The 12,519-nt window shown below is 37.1% G+C and overlaps 1 protein-coding gene across 3 annotated transcripts; it reads left to right on the plus strand.

The window, feature by feature from the left end:
- Positions 1 to 1,045: 1,045 nt before the first annotated feature.
- On the plus strand, positions 1,046 to 12,519 carry LOC112514675 (SWI/SNF complex subunit SWI3C). 3 transcript variants are annotated; one of them, XM_025121268.1, is made up of 10 exons: positions 1,046 to 1,166; positions 1,333 to 1,872; positions 2,079 to 2,617; positions 3,505 to 3,853; positions 3,944 to 4,017; positions 6,978 to 7,117; positions 9,734 to 9,807; positions 9,882 to 10,066; positions 10,466 to 10,524; positions 11,881 to 11,963. In XM_025121268.1, exons 1-9 carry the CDS (start codon positions 1,148 to 1,150, stop codon positions 10,517 to 10,519), a joined length of 1,974 nt encoding a protein of 657 aa, XP_024977036.1. In that variant the 5' UTR covers positions 1,046 to 1,147; the 3' UTR covers positions 10,520 to 10,524; positions 11,881 to 11,963. The 3 variants fall into 3 exon arrangements, with proteins under 3 accessions (XP_024977036.1, XP_024977037.1, XP_024977034.1); XM_025121269.1 differs by having other exon boundaries at positions 10,478 to 10,524; XM_025121266.1 differs by lacking the exon at positions 10,466 to 10,524 and having other exon boundaries at positions 1,047 to 1,166; positions 11,881 to 12,519.

The following is a 12,519-nucleotide window of genomic DNA, read 5'->3' on the forward strand; positions in this document are numbered from 1 at the left end:
CTCTCTCTCTCTCTCTCTCTATATATATATATATATATATATATATATACACACACACACACACACACAGAAATGTATACTTAGTAATCAGCATTGGGGATGAAGGGTATCCCCATGTCCGCCCCCATTCCCGGTTTATAAATTCGGGGATTCCCCATCCCCATTTTCGATCAACTTGGGGATTCCCCGATCAAATAGGGGTTGGGTATTGGGTTCCCCATCGAGGTGCTGGTTCCTTTTGCCATCCCTATGTTAGAAGATGGAAAGCTCACGGGCTATGAACTAATTTGTTAAGATGTTGGACAACATAGTTTATCCCTTTTGAGATATGATTGAGTGTTTCTCGGAAGACTATACATAAATGATCATCAGATGATAGGATGACAAGTCTTTAAACAAGTCCACGTTCGAAAACAATAGTTATGTGGCGATAAAAAGAAAATATTAGCTATAATTTGAAAAAAGAAGAAGTATTAATCATAATTAGAAAACAATTCATATTAAAACTAATTACAAATCTGCTATAAAATTAAATTTGGGCATAAATGAGTAGGATATATTTCAAATGCAATCATGTACATTTGTACAACCAATACAACCCAATCAATTGGGATATTTATGGAAATAATGAGAGTTCATTTATTATGATTTAAATATTTATGGAAGATTACTAAAGTTCATTAATTATGATCAATACTTTATATTAGGAAACAATCAAATTTTTTATAAAATCACATATTCATCAAATTAAATGGATAATTGATATTGAGTTGCATTAATTGTACAAATATCTAGATGGATACTTAAAAAGATACATATGCAATAGATACTTATTCAAAATGTTGATTAAAGTAAGAAACATGAAAGTTTAGTGGTAAAAATGTAAAATTTAACATATTTTCTTGTTAGTCCTCTTAGTTTTTGTATGTATACATTTTTGGATAGAAAAGCAAGATAAATTTTCTCTGCGCAATCTCGTTTTCTTGTGTTTTGGGGAAGAAAGATACATAGGAAACCCTTCTCCCCCCTCTCTCTATCGTGTTTTCTTGTCCTCTCTCTCCCATACTTCCACCATTCACGGACCCCACAATTCCTCTAAACCCCTTCTTCTCCCCCCTTCTCTCTCCCTCTCTCTCTCGCAGCAATAATGCCAGCCTCCTCCTCAGGTACAGACTCTCTCTCTCTCTCTCATATATATATATACGTATATATACACACCACAATTGGTACCTGTGAGGCTTTGATTCTTTTTTCATTTTCAGATTGAGCTTTGAAATAACTTCAATTTTGGGTTTTGGGTTTGATTTGGATGTGGATTTTGAATCTCCACAGAAACTAGGAACAGGTGGAGGAAGCGGAAGCGAGGAGAGCAGTCCCGAAAACCTAGACCTCAACCCCAACACCACCACGACGAGGACGAGGAGGATTATGAAGAAGAAGACGATGTCGACCTCGATCAGCAGAACCCACATCCTGAATTTGATGATGACCTCAGCAATTCATCCGATCCCACTGCCGCCACAGGAGCAGAGAGTGAGGTCATATCCGATGGCGCCGTACGAATCTCCACCTTTCCTTCTGTGATCAAGCAGACGGTAAATCAGCACCATTACTCGGTGATTCAAATTGTTGCCAGGGAGAGAGCTTGCCAAACTGGAGACAGTAGCAGTGGTGGCATGAACTGCCCCTTCTTGGAGAATATTTCACACGGCCAGCTCCAGGCGTTGTCTGCCATGCCTAGGGATGCTCCTGCTCTGACTGGCGGAGACTCAGAAGGGTCTTTTGTAATTACACCGCCTCCCATTATGGAGGGTCGTGGTGTTATCAAGAGATATGGGTCGAATCGGGTCCACGTTGTGCCAATGCACGCAGGTATAACACTATAAGCTTATCATTACCCTGCAAAGACACATTTGGGCTTTCATTTGTGTGTTGATTAATTCTGCTTCTATTCGCTTTATTCTTCTTCTCTCTTAGATAATTAAGTATTTAGTAATTGTAGGCGCCACATGGATTTTTATATATAAAGTGGCTTTCATTTGATTATCTGTTGTGGGTTTGGTGCTTCTTTCAAGCAGATTGGTTTTCACCAACAACAGTAAACAGGCTAGAGAGACAGGCGGTTCCACATTTTTTCTCAGGGAAATCAATGGACCACACTCCAGAAAAGTACATGGATTGTCGTAACCGAATTGTTGCTAAATACATGGAAAATCCAGCAAGGAGGTTGTCAACTTCTGATTGCCAAGCTTTTCTAGTCGGTGTTGATGCTGATGATGTAACTAGAGTTGTGCGATTTCTTGAGAACTGGGGTGTCATCAATTATTGTGCTGCTCCGCTGAATAATCATGATCCTAGAAATGAGGGCTCGTATCTGACAGAGGATTTAAAAGGAGAATTACGTGTGCCGGCCACGGCTTTGCGATCTATTGATAGCTTAATCCAATTTGATAAACCTAGGTGTAGGATAAAAGCAGCAGATATATATCCAGAATTGGCTGTTGATAGTGATGAAAACTCTGATTTGGACAGCAGAATACGTGAGCTATTATCTGAAAATCGGTGCAATCATTGCTCTATATCTCTTGGTATTGTCTACTATCAGTCCCTCAAAGAGGTGATTTACCAACCAGTTTGTACTTGCTATTTCTTGTTTAGCATTTGTGATCCTTCTCTTTCCAAGTCACACTTCCTGAAAGTCTGAAATCCATATGAGCAAAACTTAGAGGTTAACTATATGCAGTACCTATTCCATGGTTAACTATATGCAGTACTGTCCCAGTTGTTCATTTCTTCTATGTGATGGATAATGTTCAGAACTTATAAAGTGTGAATGAAGGAATACGTGCATAAATTATTGATGACATATGATCCGTAGTTGGAGGCTTAAAAACTACAAAGCATTGACAAGTTCTAGCATTGAGGAACGTCTATGACTTAATCACAAGTAAAGGCAAATAGGGAGATACCTTGACCAAGATATTATCAATTATCAAAATTTGTTGGTATTCACTTCATGATGTCACATGGATGCATTTAGCTATATACGAGCAGACAAAAAATTATCAATAAGATGAAATACACAGTAGCATGCACTAGGAAATGTGTGCTGCCCCATATCTTGCATAGGTTGACAAAACAAATACCCCATATACCATTGTATGAACTAGAAAAGCGTTATGCTTAAATATTTATTATTGGTGTAGAGCAATATTCCCAACGTACAACTGTTATGAACTCTAATATTAAACTTTAATGTGAAATTTCTGGTTACTAATCAAGTTTGAGGACAAGAGAATAATATCTATTTATCTTTAATGCTTTAACGCATCATCTCTATTAGAACATGATGGAACATTAGTACTATCTAAACTTCTCATGTTTCATGAACGAACTTTTCACTGATTTACAGGCCTGAAATGCATTTGTTTGTTAAAGATTTCAATTTTCCTGTGTCTGCATTACTTTTGTGCTACTTTATGGTGAGATAACTTTCTTCGGCAGATTGAGACACTATTATGCTTGAACTGCTTCAATGAGGGGGCATTTGTTGCTGGTCATTCAAGCCTGGATTTTATAAAGGTTGATTCCACCAAGTATTATGGAGATCTTGAAGCAGATAGCTGGACTAATCAGGAAACCTTATTGTTGCTGGAGGGTATGGAACTCTTCAATGAGAATTGGATTGAGATTGCTGAGCATGTTGGCACCAAGTCAAAAGCTCAATGTATCCTCCATTTCGTACGCCTCTCTATAGATGAGACTCCTCTGGAAAGTATTGAAGTTCCAGCTGCTTCAAACTTGCCCAATGGTAATGGATGTGGAAAACCACAATCGTATGCAAATGGGAAAGGTATGTCTACAACTCTCAATTTCTGTTTTCTATGTGGCAGGTTGGTTAGCTAATGAAAGTTATACCTGCAACATTCTCTTGCCAATATAGCATCCATCATTGAAGACCCTGAATTTGAAGACAGATTGCCATTCGAAAAATCTGGAAATCCTGTAATGTCTCAGGTGAGTTCCCTTTTGTCAAGATTTATTATATGTCTTGGACATATATTAACCTAAAATTATGTACCATGTGGTTGCAACTATGTAGCTCTTGTTTCATACACCTTTTTAATTTTATAGAAAAGATGGATAACTTAATTAGTTAATTGTTTGATTACTAGTGGTTTGCTGGGGTTGCTTCAGAAGGTGCTTTTGATACCAGAAATTGGTTATTCTAGTGTTAGATGTGGCATGTGGGTATGCTCCCTAGATTTGCTTTTAAATAATCTCGCTTTTAATGTAAGACTTTGGCGAAAGCAGCCATCAATGTTATAAAAAGCATTGAAATGAGCAAGGCAGTTGAGTGACCTTATAGTGCTTAATTGCCCAAGTTAAGGCAGTTCATCCAAAGAGGATCGTTTAACCATAGCACGAGTGTGAAAAATTGAGCATTTCTTATCAAAACTTTTTTTCCTCGCATTTTAATACATAGAATATAATCACTTTTTACGTTTTAGATTACGTAAACAAATGAGAGTTAAAAAGTTTATACTATATTCTTTGATGCAAGTAATTCTCTGAATGACTAGTGACTAGCTTCATTAGATACAGTTACCTAAGAAAGAATTGGGAAGTTCCCTTCCAGGCTGAGAAAGTTGATAGACTAACACAAGTAGAGAAGAGTTGATTATTCTGATCTTTTGAGATTGCCTAGTTCAATGATCAGTTGCTGATCAAAGTGGTTGGTGGTGCTTACCTCCTAGGTGGTTGCTTAAGCAGTTATAACTAACTGAAGCGATGGGAGACACTTAATGCCTAGGCAGATGCTTAAGTGGCTCTAAACACAGATTTTTAGAACTCCAGTAGCCAATGCTCCCTAAATTGGTGTGTACTTTTTGTGGACTTACTTCCAGCAAATGCTGTCAGCATCATTCTCACCCACCAAACATGCATACCCTCACAAAAAGGAAGTCTTTAGTATATTTAACGGGAGAACTGCTTCCTTTATGACTTAACCAATAATTTAGGATTGATTTTTTTACTTATCACCATCAAGACTACTTTATGCTTTGTTCATATGATTAGACACTAGTATCATACTCTAAAGGGGTATTCAGTCACTCACATTGATATATGTATCAACTGTTCATTGATATTTGTTGTCAGGGAATTGTGCAAGATAATTTGAGATAAAGAGCACTAAAGAGAAAGACTTGAAATTCACTACTGTTATAATGATCATATGTGGAACTTGTGCTATACATTTTTGATCTGAGTGTTTGTGCAAGTTGCAATAGAGTACTTGAGCACTTACAGCGTGTATCATCTTCAAGTCAGAACATGTCAAAGTCAAACAATCATCCTGAATATTCCATTTTTTTGTTAAACATTTCAAGCTCTTCAAATTATTATGAGTCCATTGATCCTTGAAAGAGCAGTTCTGTTTGATGAAGGAATTAACTAAAAGTAGAATACTTATCATCTGCATAAGAGGTAAACCATCGGAGTGTGATACATTGATGCATTTAAGTTTGGTTATATAGCCAAAAAGGACTCTGAAGTCTAAACCAAACCAAACCAAACCAAACCAAACCAAACCAAACCAAACCAAACCAAACCAAACCAAACCAAACCAAATCAGTGAACTGCACATGAAGTAGTGTGTGGGGAGGGTAAGATGTACACTGCCTTTCCTCTACCCCGAGGGGTAAAGAGACTGTTTCTGTCAAGACCCTTGGCTTGTAAAAAAATTTGCAAAAATGAAATTTGTGTGAAGAGAGGGATAAGTAAAAGCAAGAAAAAGTTAAGGAGAACTGAAAAAAGCATTGCAGCAATCTTGGGACTAAATAGGACTCTGGTAGTCCCAATTTTATAGTTTACTATGGCATGCATCTTGAGGAAATTTTTTCAAACCTATTAATATTACACATATTCAAGAAATTATTGTGATGTATATAATATTTATTCTAAGACCCCTCAGTAAAAGAGAAAAAAACTAGTATTAGTCCTTGAGGAGGGGAGTTTTCTTTTTGTTGATATGAGTTTCCGCAAGCACAATGTATTCAAACTGTATTGGCTAGGACGGAGTGCTGAATATGCATTATTGAGCTAATTCATTCTGTTTTTACTGAACAAAGAGGACTCTATTAATCTATACTACCTTATAAACCAGATTTAGTAAAAGTCTTTTTAAAAAACAATTTTTAATGCACAAAGTACTATACATTTATGCACAGAGTCTTAAAAGTCTAAAAAACAACTCATAATGCATTAAGTACTACTACTTTATGCATTCGGTCTTAAAATCTCATGATCTACAATTAAAATAACATACAGTACAAGTTACCAATGCACATTATTGCCTTTTCTTTTCATGTTCCCAAGATACTTTTGTCACCTTTCACTCATGCCTTCACCCTCTCATACCTCTATGTGTCTTCTCCCCATCTCCCAAAGTGAGATTCAAACCGATATTCACCATGAGTTATTAAAAGTTCTCCCATTCAATTGCTCTAGAACTCTCAGTCTCGCTCTCGATCTCTTAATTCTTTGCTCTTGGTGTAATCGAACACATTTGTGGAGTCATTTAAATATGTCGGATTTTAAATATATTGGATTTTAAACTGTTATACAATTTTTTTCATCGATAGACTGTAATTGGAACCATAACTTTTATTTATTCAAATTGTATTAATATGTAAAGAGCAAGTGTAACTTATATCATCGTTAAATCTTCTATAATAAAACCAGTGAAACTTCAAAATCGTTATAATTCACGGCTCCCGCGGCATTGTGCGGGTACTCAACTAGCAGTATACAATTAATGATGATGGCCACATCAAAAACTGACAACAGCTATCTTGAGATCCATGGATGTCGTAGCTTATATGAGTAACCTCCTATTTTTGGTCTATGTTAAGGACTTCCATTGATGGGATATCCTATTTCTGTCTCATGTTTTACCTTTCTGTTCGATTTTTTAGGTTGCCTTTTTGGCGTCTGCAGTGGGACCGAGAGTGGCTGCAGCCTGTGCCCATGCATCTTTGGCAGCATTGTCTGAGGATGATCATTTAGGTGCTTCTGAAAATGCGGGAGTGGTGGACGGATCTGTGTCTGAAAATAGGTAATTTTCTTTAGTTACTATGAACATCAGCTTAAGGTTTTTTAGGTGGACTAATTTGCTTTGGGATCGTGCATTTAGTAACAGAAGCTTATGAAGCGATGCACATTTTTTTTATCTCTCAGTTTAGTCATTAAGTCGCTATGTATTTGTTTCTTGTTAGTACTGTATAGTGAAGTTTGACCCCAGTGTGCTGTGTTCCAGTAAAAGCAAACTTACTTAGATTTCACTGTTTAAACATATATTAGTTCTACTTGTATTACATGTTTTAGCTTTTTAAATTTTCTGCTTGCAAACAATTGATCTTGCACACACAATTGAATCATTAAACCAGTTATATTTCCTGATTACCTGTTATATTTTTAGTGGTTGAGGTAAGGTCTGGATACATCCTATCCTTTATAGACCCTGCCTTCAAGTGGGACTTACCAGATAGATTTGGTTTGGTTTGGTTTGGTTTATTTGGAGTTCACATTTTAATGTGATATTTTAAATAGCCAGCTAGAAGTACTCAGCTTTGAACTGATTGACAAGAAGAGTTATATGCCGATACCACAATGATTATAAGATGCCTCCAATTAAACCGAACACAAAAGAACGTTGATGCAAGTATATAAGTTACATGGGATCTCTGTAATTATAATTGACCCTTGCCTAGCATTCCTACACAAAATGAAAACCTTTACAAATTTTCTACGTAAATCAGAATCACACCAGCGCTTGATTAACTTACCATTGTCTTCCTCTTGTCTTGCTCACCATCATGATTTCTTTTTGTAGTCTCCCTCTTACAACTCGTCTTTTGTCTCTCTTCATCTTCGTGGTTGTCCTCTCTCTTTATACGTCATCAGATCATCCCTGTGACCTGTTGTCTCCCTCTCTCTTCTTTGTCCTCCCTTGTGATGTATCTATTGAAAGTTGATATCTAATTTCTCCTTTGATTGTTTGACCTAACAGATGCTTTAGAATACACAATTTATGTTCTATTTAATTAATTTCTGGCTAATTTGTTGTTATCAATTTATTCGTTTACTTAAATAAAATTACTTTTATCTGTGCACGACACGAGCAAAATGCATGCAATACAGACTGTCGTGTCGGTTTTAACTAAAATGTTTATCAAATTTTAGAAATATTGTTGCTAACATCGCTTTTAAGTTTTGTCTAAACTGTCATCAAAATTTAGAAATATTGCTGCTAACTGTTTGTCTGTTTGGTGGTTGCTGATGAAATGATCATTTTTTGCTAATTGTTTGGTATGTTGGTGGCTTTTGTGATGATTATAATGACATATCATGTGGTGTATTATATTTATTCATTCAGTTTGTTGTTTTTAACATTGAATAGTACTTTATTGCTTTTTAATTTCATATTATTTTCTATTTGTAATTTGTAAAATGGCTACTTTATTGCCTTTTAATTTCATATTATTTTCTTTTTGTAATTTGGAAAAAGGTGCTCTTCGCACCACTAGCTGTATGTTATGTCTCGTTTTGGGTTTGCAACGCATTTGGTTACTACTTTGGCTTGAGACGAGTTTTCTTCTAAATGTACTTAAGATTCTGATGTTCATTGATAGTCAAATGAAGATCCTTGCTTAAAACCTGGATGTTTGTTTAGTTAGCCGGGATCTTAGCATCTATGTTCTGACTTCGCTTATCCTCTCTCTATCAATTCAGCTTCTGCATGAAGCTTGCATGCTGCATAATCTCCCCTGCTTCATTTCACTAACACTTGATTCCTTCATACTGGCACAACATCTCTTCGTTCTGTTCTACTTTTAGGATGTGGTTGGTACAGGGGGACACGACAGGACAGAACAAAACTTGTTGTCCCATGTTTGGTGCGACATTTTTGTCCCACCAAAATAGGCAAAAATCAAGGAGATGAGATGAGATTGGTAAATTACCAAATTATCCATATCAAATTATAACTCTAAAATGTTCCACAATTATTTCACCCACCCACCTACATCTAGCCCATTCTGCCCAGTCTCATCCGCATATGAAACGCACCCTTAAATGTTGCATTGACTTATCCTTTTGTGTTTGTACTACCGTGCTGTAAGCAGGAACTTCAGACTACAATCATAAAGTTCCTTATTATCATCTTTTTCCTTTTTTAACATCCCCACATATCATTAGTCTAAAGTAAAGAATGGATGAGGAGCTCTTCTCATGCAGTGTAAGACCAATTGATTTGTTGTATGCTTGCAGGGCACATGCCAACAAAATAAATCTTTTCTTCATGACATGTTCTGCTTTCTGCATTCCCAACTAGCTTCCTGATCAGTTTCAGATACAGTAGTTGGTTGGGTTCAGTTAAGTTGAGTTGTATGTGTAGCTAAGACTATCTAATATCAGATGAAGTCTTTATAAGGTTGCCAGACTTTTCTTGTATTACTTGAAGGATTTGATTTCTACCAAGCTCTGTGCTGTGTTTTTACATTTTTTCCCCTGAATCATTGCCTATTCTCTTGTTTCTTTGTCAAATGTTCTTTCTTTTTCTAAGTTCCCCAGTTACGTATTGCTTGTTGATGGCAATTCAAAATTATACCAGTTGACTATGAACATCATAAGCCATTGCTTTAATCTAATTTTTGAGAGTTCTGTTCTGAAGGATGAATTCAGAAACCATCAATGGTAGAGATGATTGCACTCGTGCAGATACCAGAAACCCAGTTCAACAGAAAGGTGGCTTTTGATCTAATTGGTCTTGTTTTTACATCTGCCCTATTTTTCTGATTATGTTGTGATATAATTCTCAGTCGAGATCTCGGGAGTACAAGGCGCCAGGAGCCAAGGTGATGCCAATGTCACTTGTATATCTTCTGAGAAGATGAGAAATGCAGTACGAGCTGGTCTTGCAGCAGCTGCAACGAAAGCAAAGCTGTTTGCGGATCATGAAGAACGAGAAATTCAAAGGCTGTCTGCTAATATTATCAATCATCAGGTATATATATGTCCACCATATATCAATTTTTAAACTTTTGAACTCTACTCTTTTATCGTTAACAGCCAAGCATGCCAACGTTATGGTTAGACTTCGTTCAGGGTCTGCCTTTCAAAGCATATGGACCGTATGCCAAACTCACTTTGTTTTCCAGACCCAGTGTTCCTTCTGCTTTAGTAGTTTGTTTCATCTCATTGCACCTGTTGTTAGGTTGCACACACTTCATTGCTACTTACCACACTTGTTCTCTGTTATTTTTTTTGGTTCGCACCGGCGGTCCGAAAATCTCTACTCTTGGGGTAGAGGTAAAGTCTGCCTACATCCTAGACCGTACCTGTTTGCGGGATATACTGCGTTCGTTTGGTTTATTATTGTTATTTATGTACATGTTCTAATTAGTTAAGGAATCAGATTTTGGTGATATGCATGACACAAGAGCTGCAGCTTCATTAGGTCATGTACGACTACTTATTTCGATCTTTTTGTTTATTCTCTGTCATCAAGTATGGTTTTCCCTTGTCAAAGACCTTCCAGCCTAGTGGTAAAGGCTTGGGCATGGCATAGTCATGAACCCAAGTTCGAGCCCTGGGAGGGGAGTGTTGGCGACATTTAAGTGGGGCCATGTTTAGCCTCCAAAATTGCCGGGGATTAGTCGGGCTTTGGCCCGGACACCCTTACAAAAAAAAAAAAAGTATGGTTTTCCCTTTCACCTCTACCAAGCTCTAATGCTGGTACTTTTGTCGTCAATTTCTACTCCATCCACCCCAAAACTTCTTATTATGGGATGTTGCATTAGCTCCAACATTTGGGGAACATTATAGCTATCATTACTACTTATTGATGCTATAATTTTTGTGCACAATATTCTTATATTTTGTCCTTGGTAGAGGGTGTACAACGCATTAGACTAACAATCAAACATTTTGGTGAAGAGTAACAGTGGTTTTTGGGAGAGAGGAATACGATATAGATATATTTTTCATGTACTGATCATACTGTTATAAAATCACACCACACCCCATCCGTTAATGAGACCCTAACAATGATATATGAAAGGATAACAATCATTATATCTCTTCCTTCTTTCTGCACTTTGTATTGTTATTTTTTCATGTCCTTTTTCTCCATTGTGTAACAAATGGTCGGATTTAATATGACAAGTTGAGCGATGTGTACTAGGAAATGCATCCTACTTTATGCAAGTATAAATACGGGTTTTAACCTTGAGGGGTAGCTTAACCAGTAAGGTCTTGGGTTTGCTTAGGTCAGCAGTTCAAGTCCTCTCAGGGTCACTGGAGTGTTTGCCTAGACACCCACAGTTACCTGTATAAAAGGAGTTGCTGATCCTTGGAATTTTCTCAAAATATAAGCTCTATATCTTTATATATTCATACACACCAATTCAAGCAACATGCTCAAGCCTCATTGCATACTTTCAGAATGAACCAAGTATTCAAAATAAGTGTCTGCAACTTTATTTAAGTTTGTCCCAAAATAAATGTCCACTTTCAATAATGGGAAGTTATAATTTACAAAATTTCAAACGCTACCCTTGGTTATGATGCACAAATATTTAAGTTGATGAGATGTCGATAGGGAAGGTTTGCTTCTATTTATCATTCAGTTTGGAATAATTACAAGTGTTTTTCCTATTATGGACATTCATTTGGGACGGAGTGTGTATATCTTTAGTAGAGAGAGATCTCAAATATTGGCTTTCTTTATTTTATTGATATATTAGTTGTTAAACTATTGTTATACCATCTAGAGTTTCACATGTTTGTTTTTAAATGGATAATTTGTGTTTCCTTCAGTTGAAGAGGCTAGAGTTGAAGCTGAAGCAATTTGCTGAAGTTGAGAGCTTATTAATAAAAGAGTGTGAACAACTGGAGAGGGCAAGGCAACGGGTATCGGCTGAGCGAGGTCTGCTCCTTTCCTCCCAGTTTGGACCTGGTGGTGGTGTAACCAGACCCACAGGCTTGCCAGGTGTCGGTCCTTCACTGGTTAACAATGCTGCAGCTGGATCTAGCCGGCAACAGGGGTCACCTGCACAGCCGTTCATTTCAGGATTTCCCAGTAATCACCCACAACAACCTATGTTTGGTCTCGGTCCACGGCTGCCCCTTTCAGCTATAAACCCGTCATCATCATCCGCCGCCTCTCCTCATCCCATGTTGAGACCCGTGTCAGGAAGTAGATCTGGGTTTGAGTAGATTTCGTGTTTTCCTCCGAATTATGTCAGAAGAAGGTATTTGTTCATTAGGCAGGCAGGCTACTCATGTTATTCTGACTCGATTGCTGTTTTTGTTCTTGCTCACATAGGATGCTAAGATTGTCGGTATTGTACAGCGATATTATGTAGCGATTTAGCATTGTGATATTTGCATTATGTATGCTTATGGAACAAACAAGGTTTTTAGTAAATTCATGAAGCAGCATTGGGTCGGATAACA

Source organism: Cynara cardunculus (assembly GCF_001531365.2).
Source record: "Cynara cardunculus var. scolymus isolate 2C chromosome LG 6, CcrdV1, whole genome shotgun sequence".
Classification (NCBI taxonomy): Eukaryota; Viridiplantae; Streptophyta; class Magnoliopsida; order Asterales; family Asteraceae; genus Cynara; species Cynara cardunculus.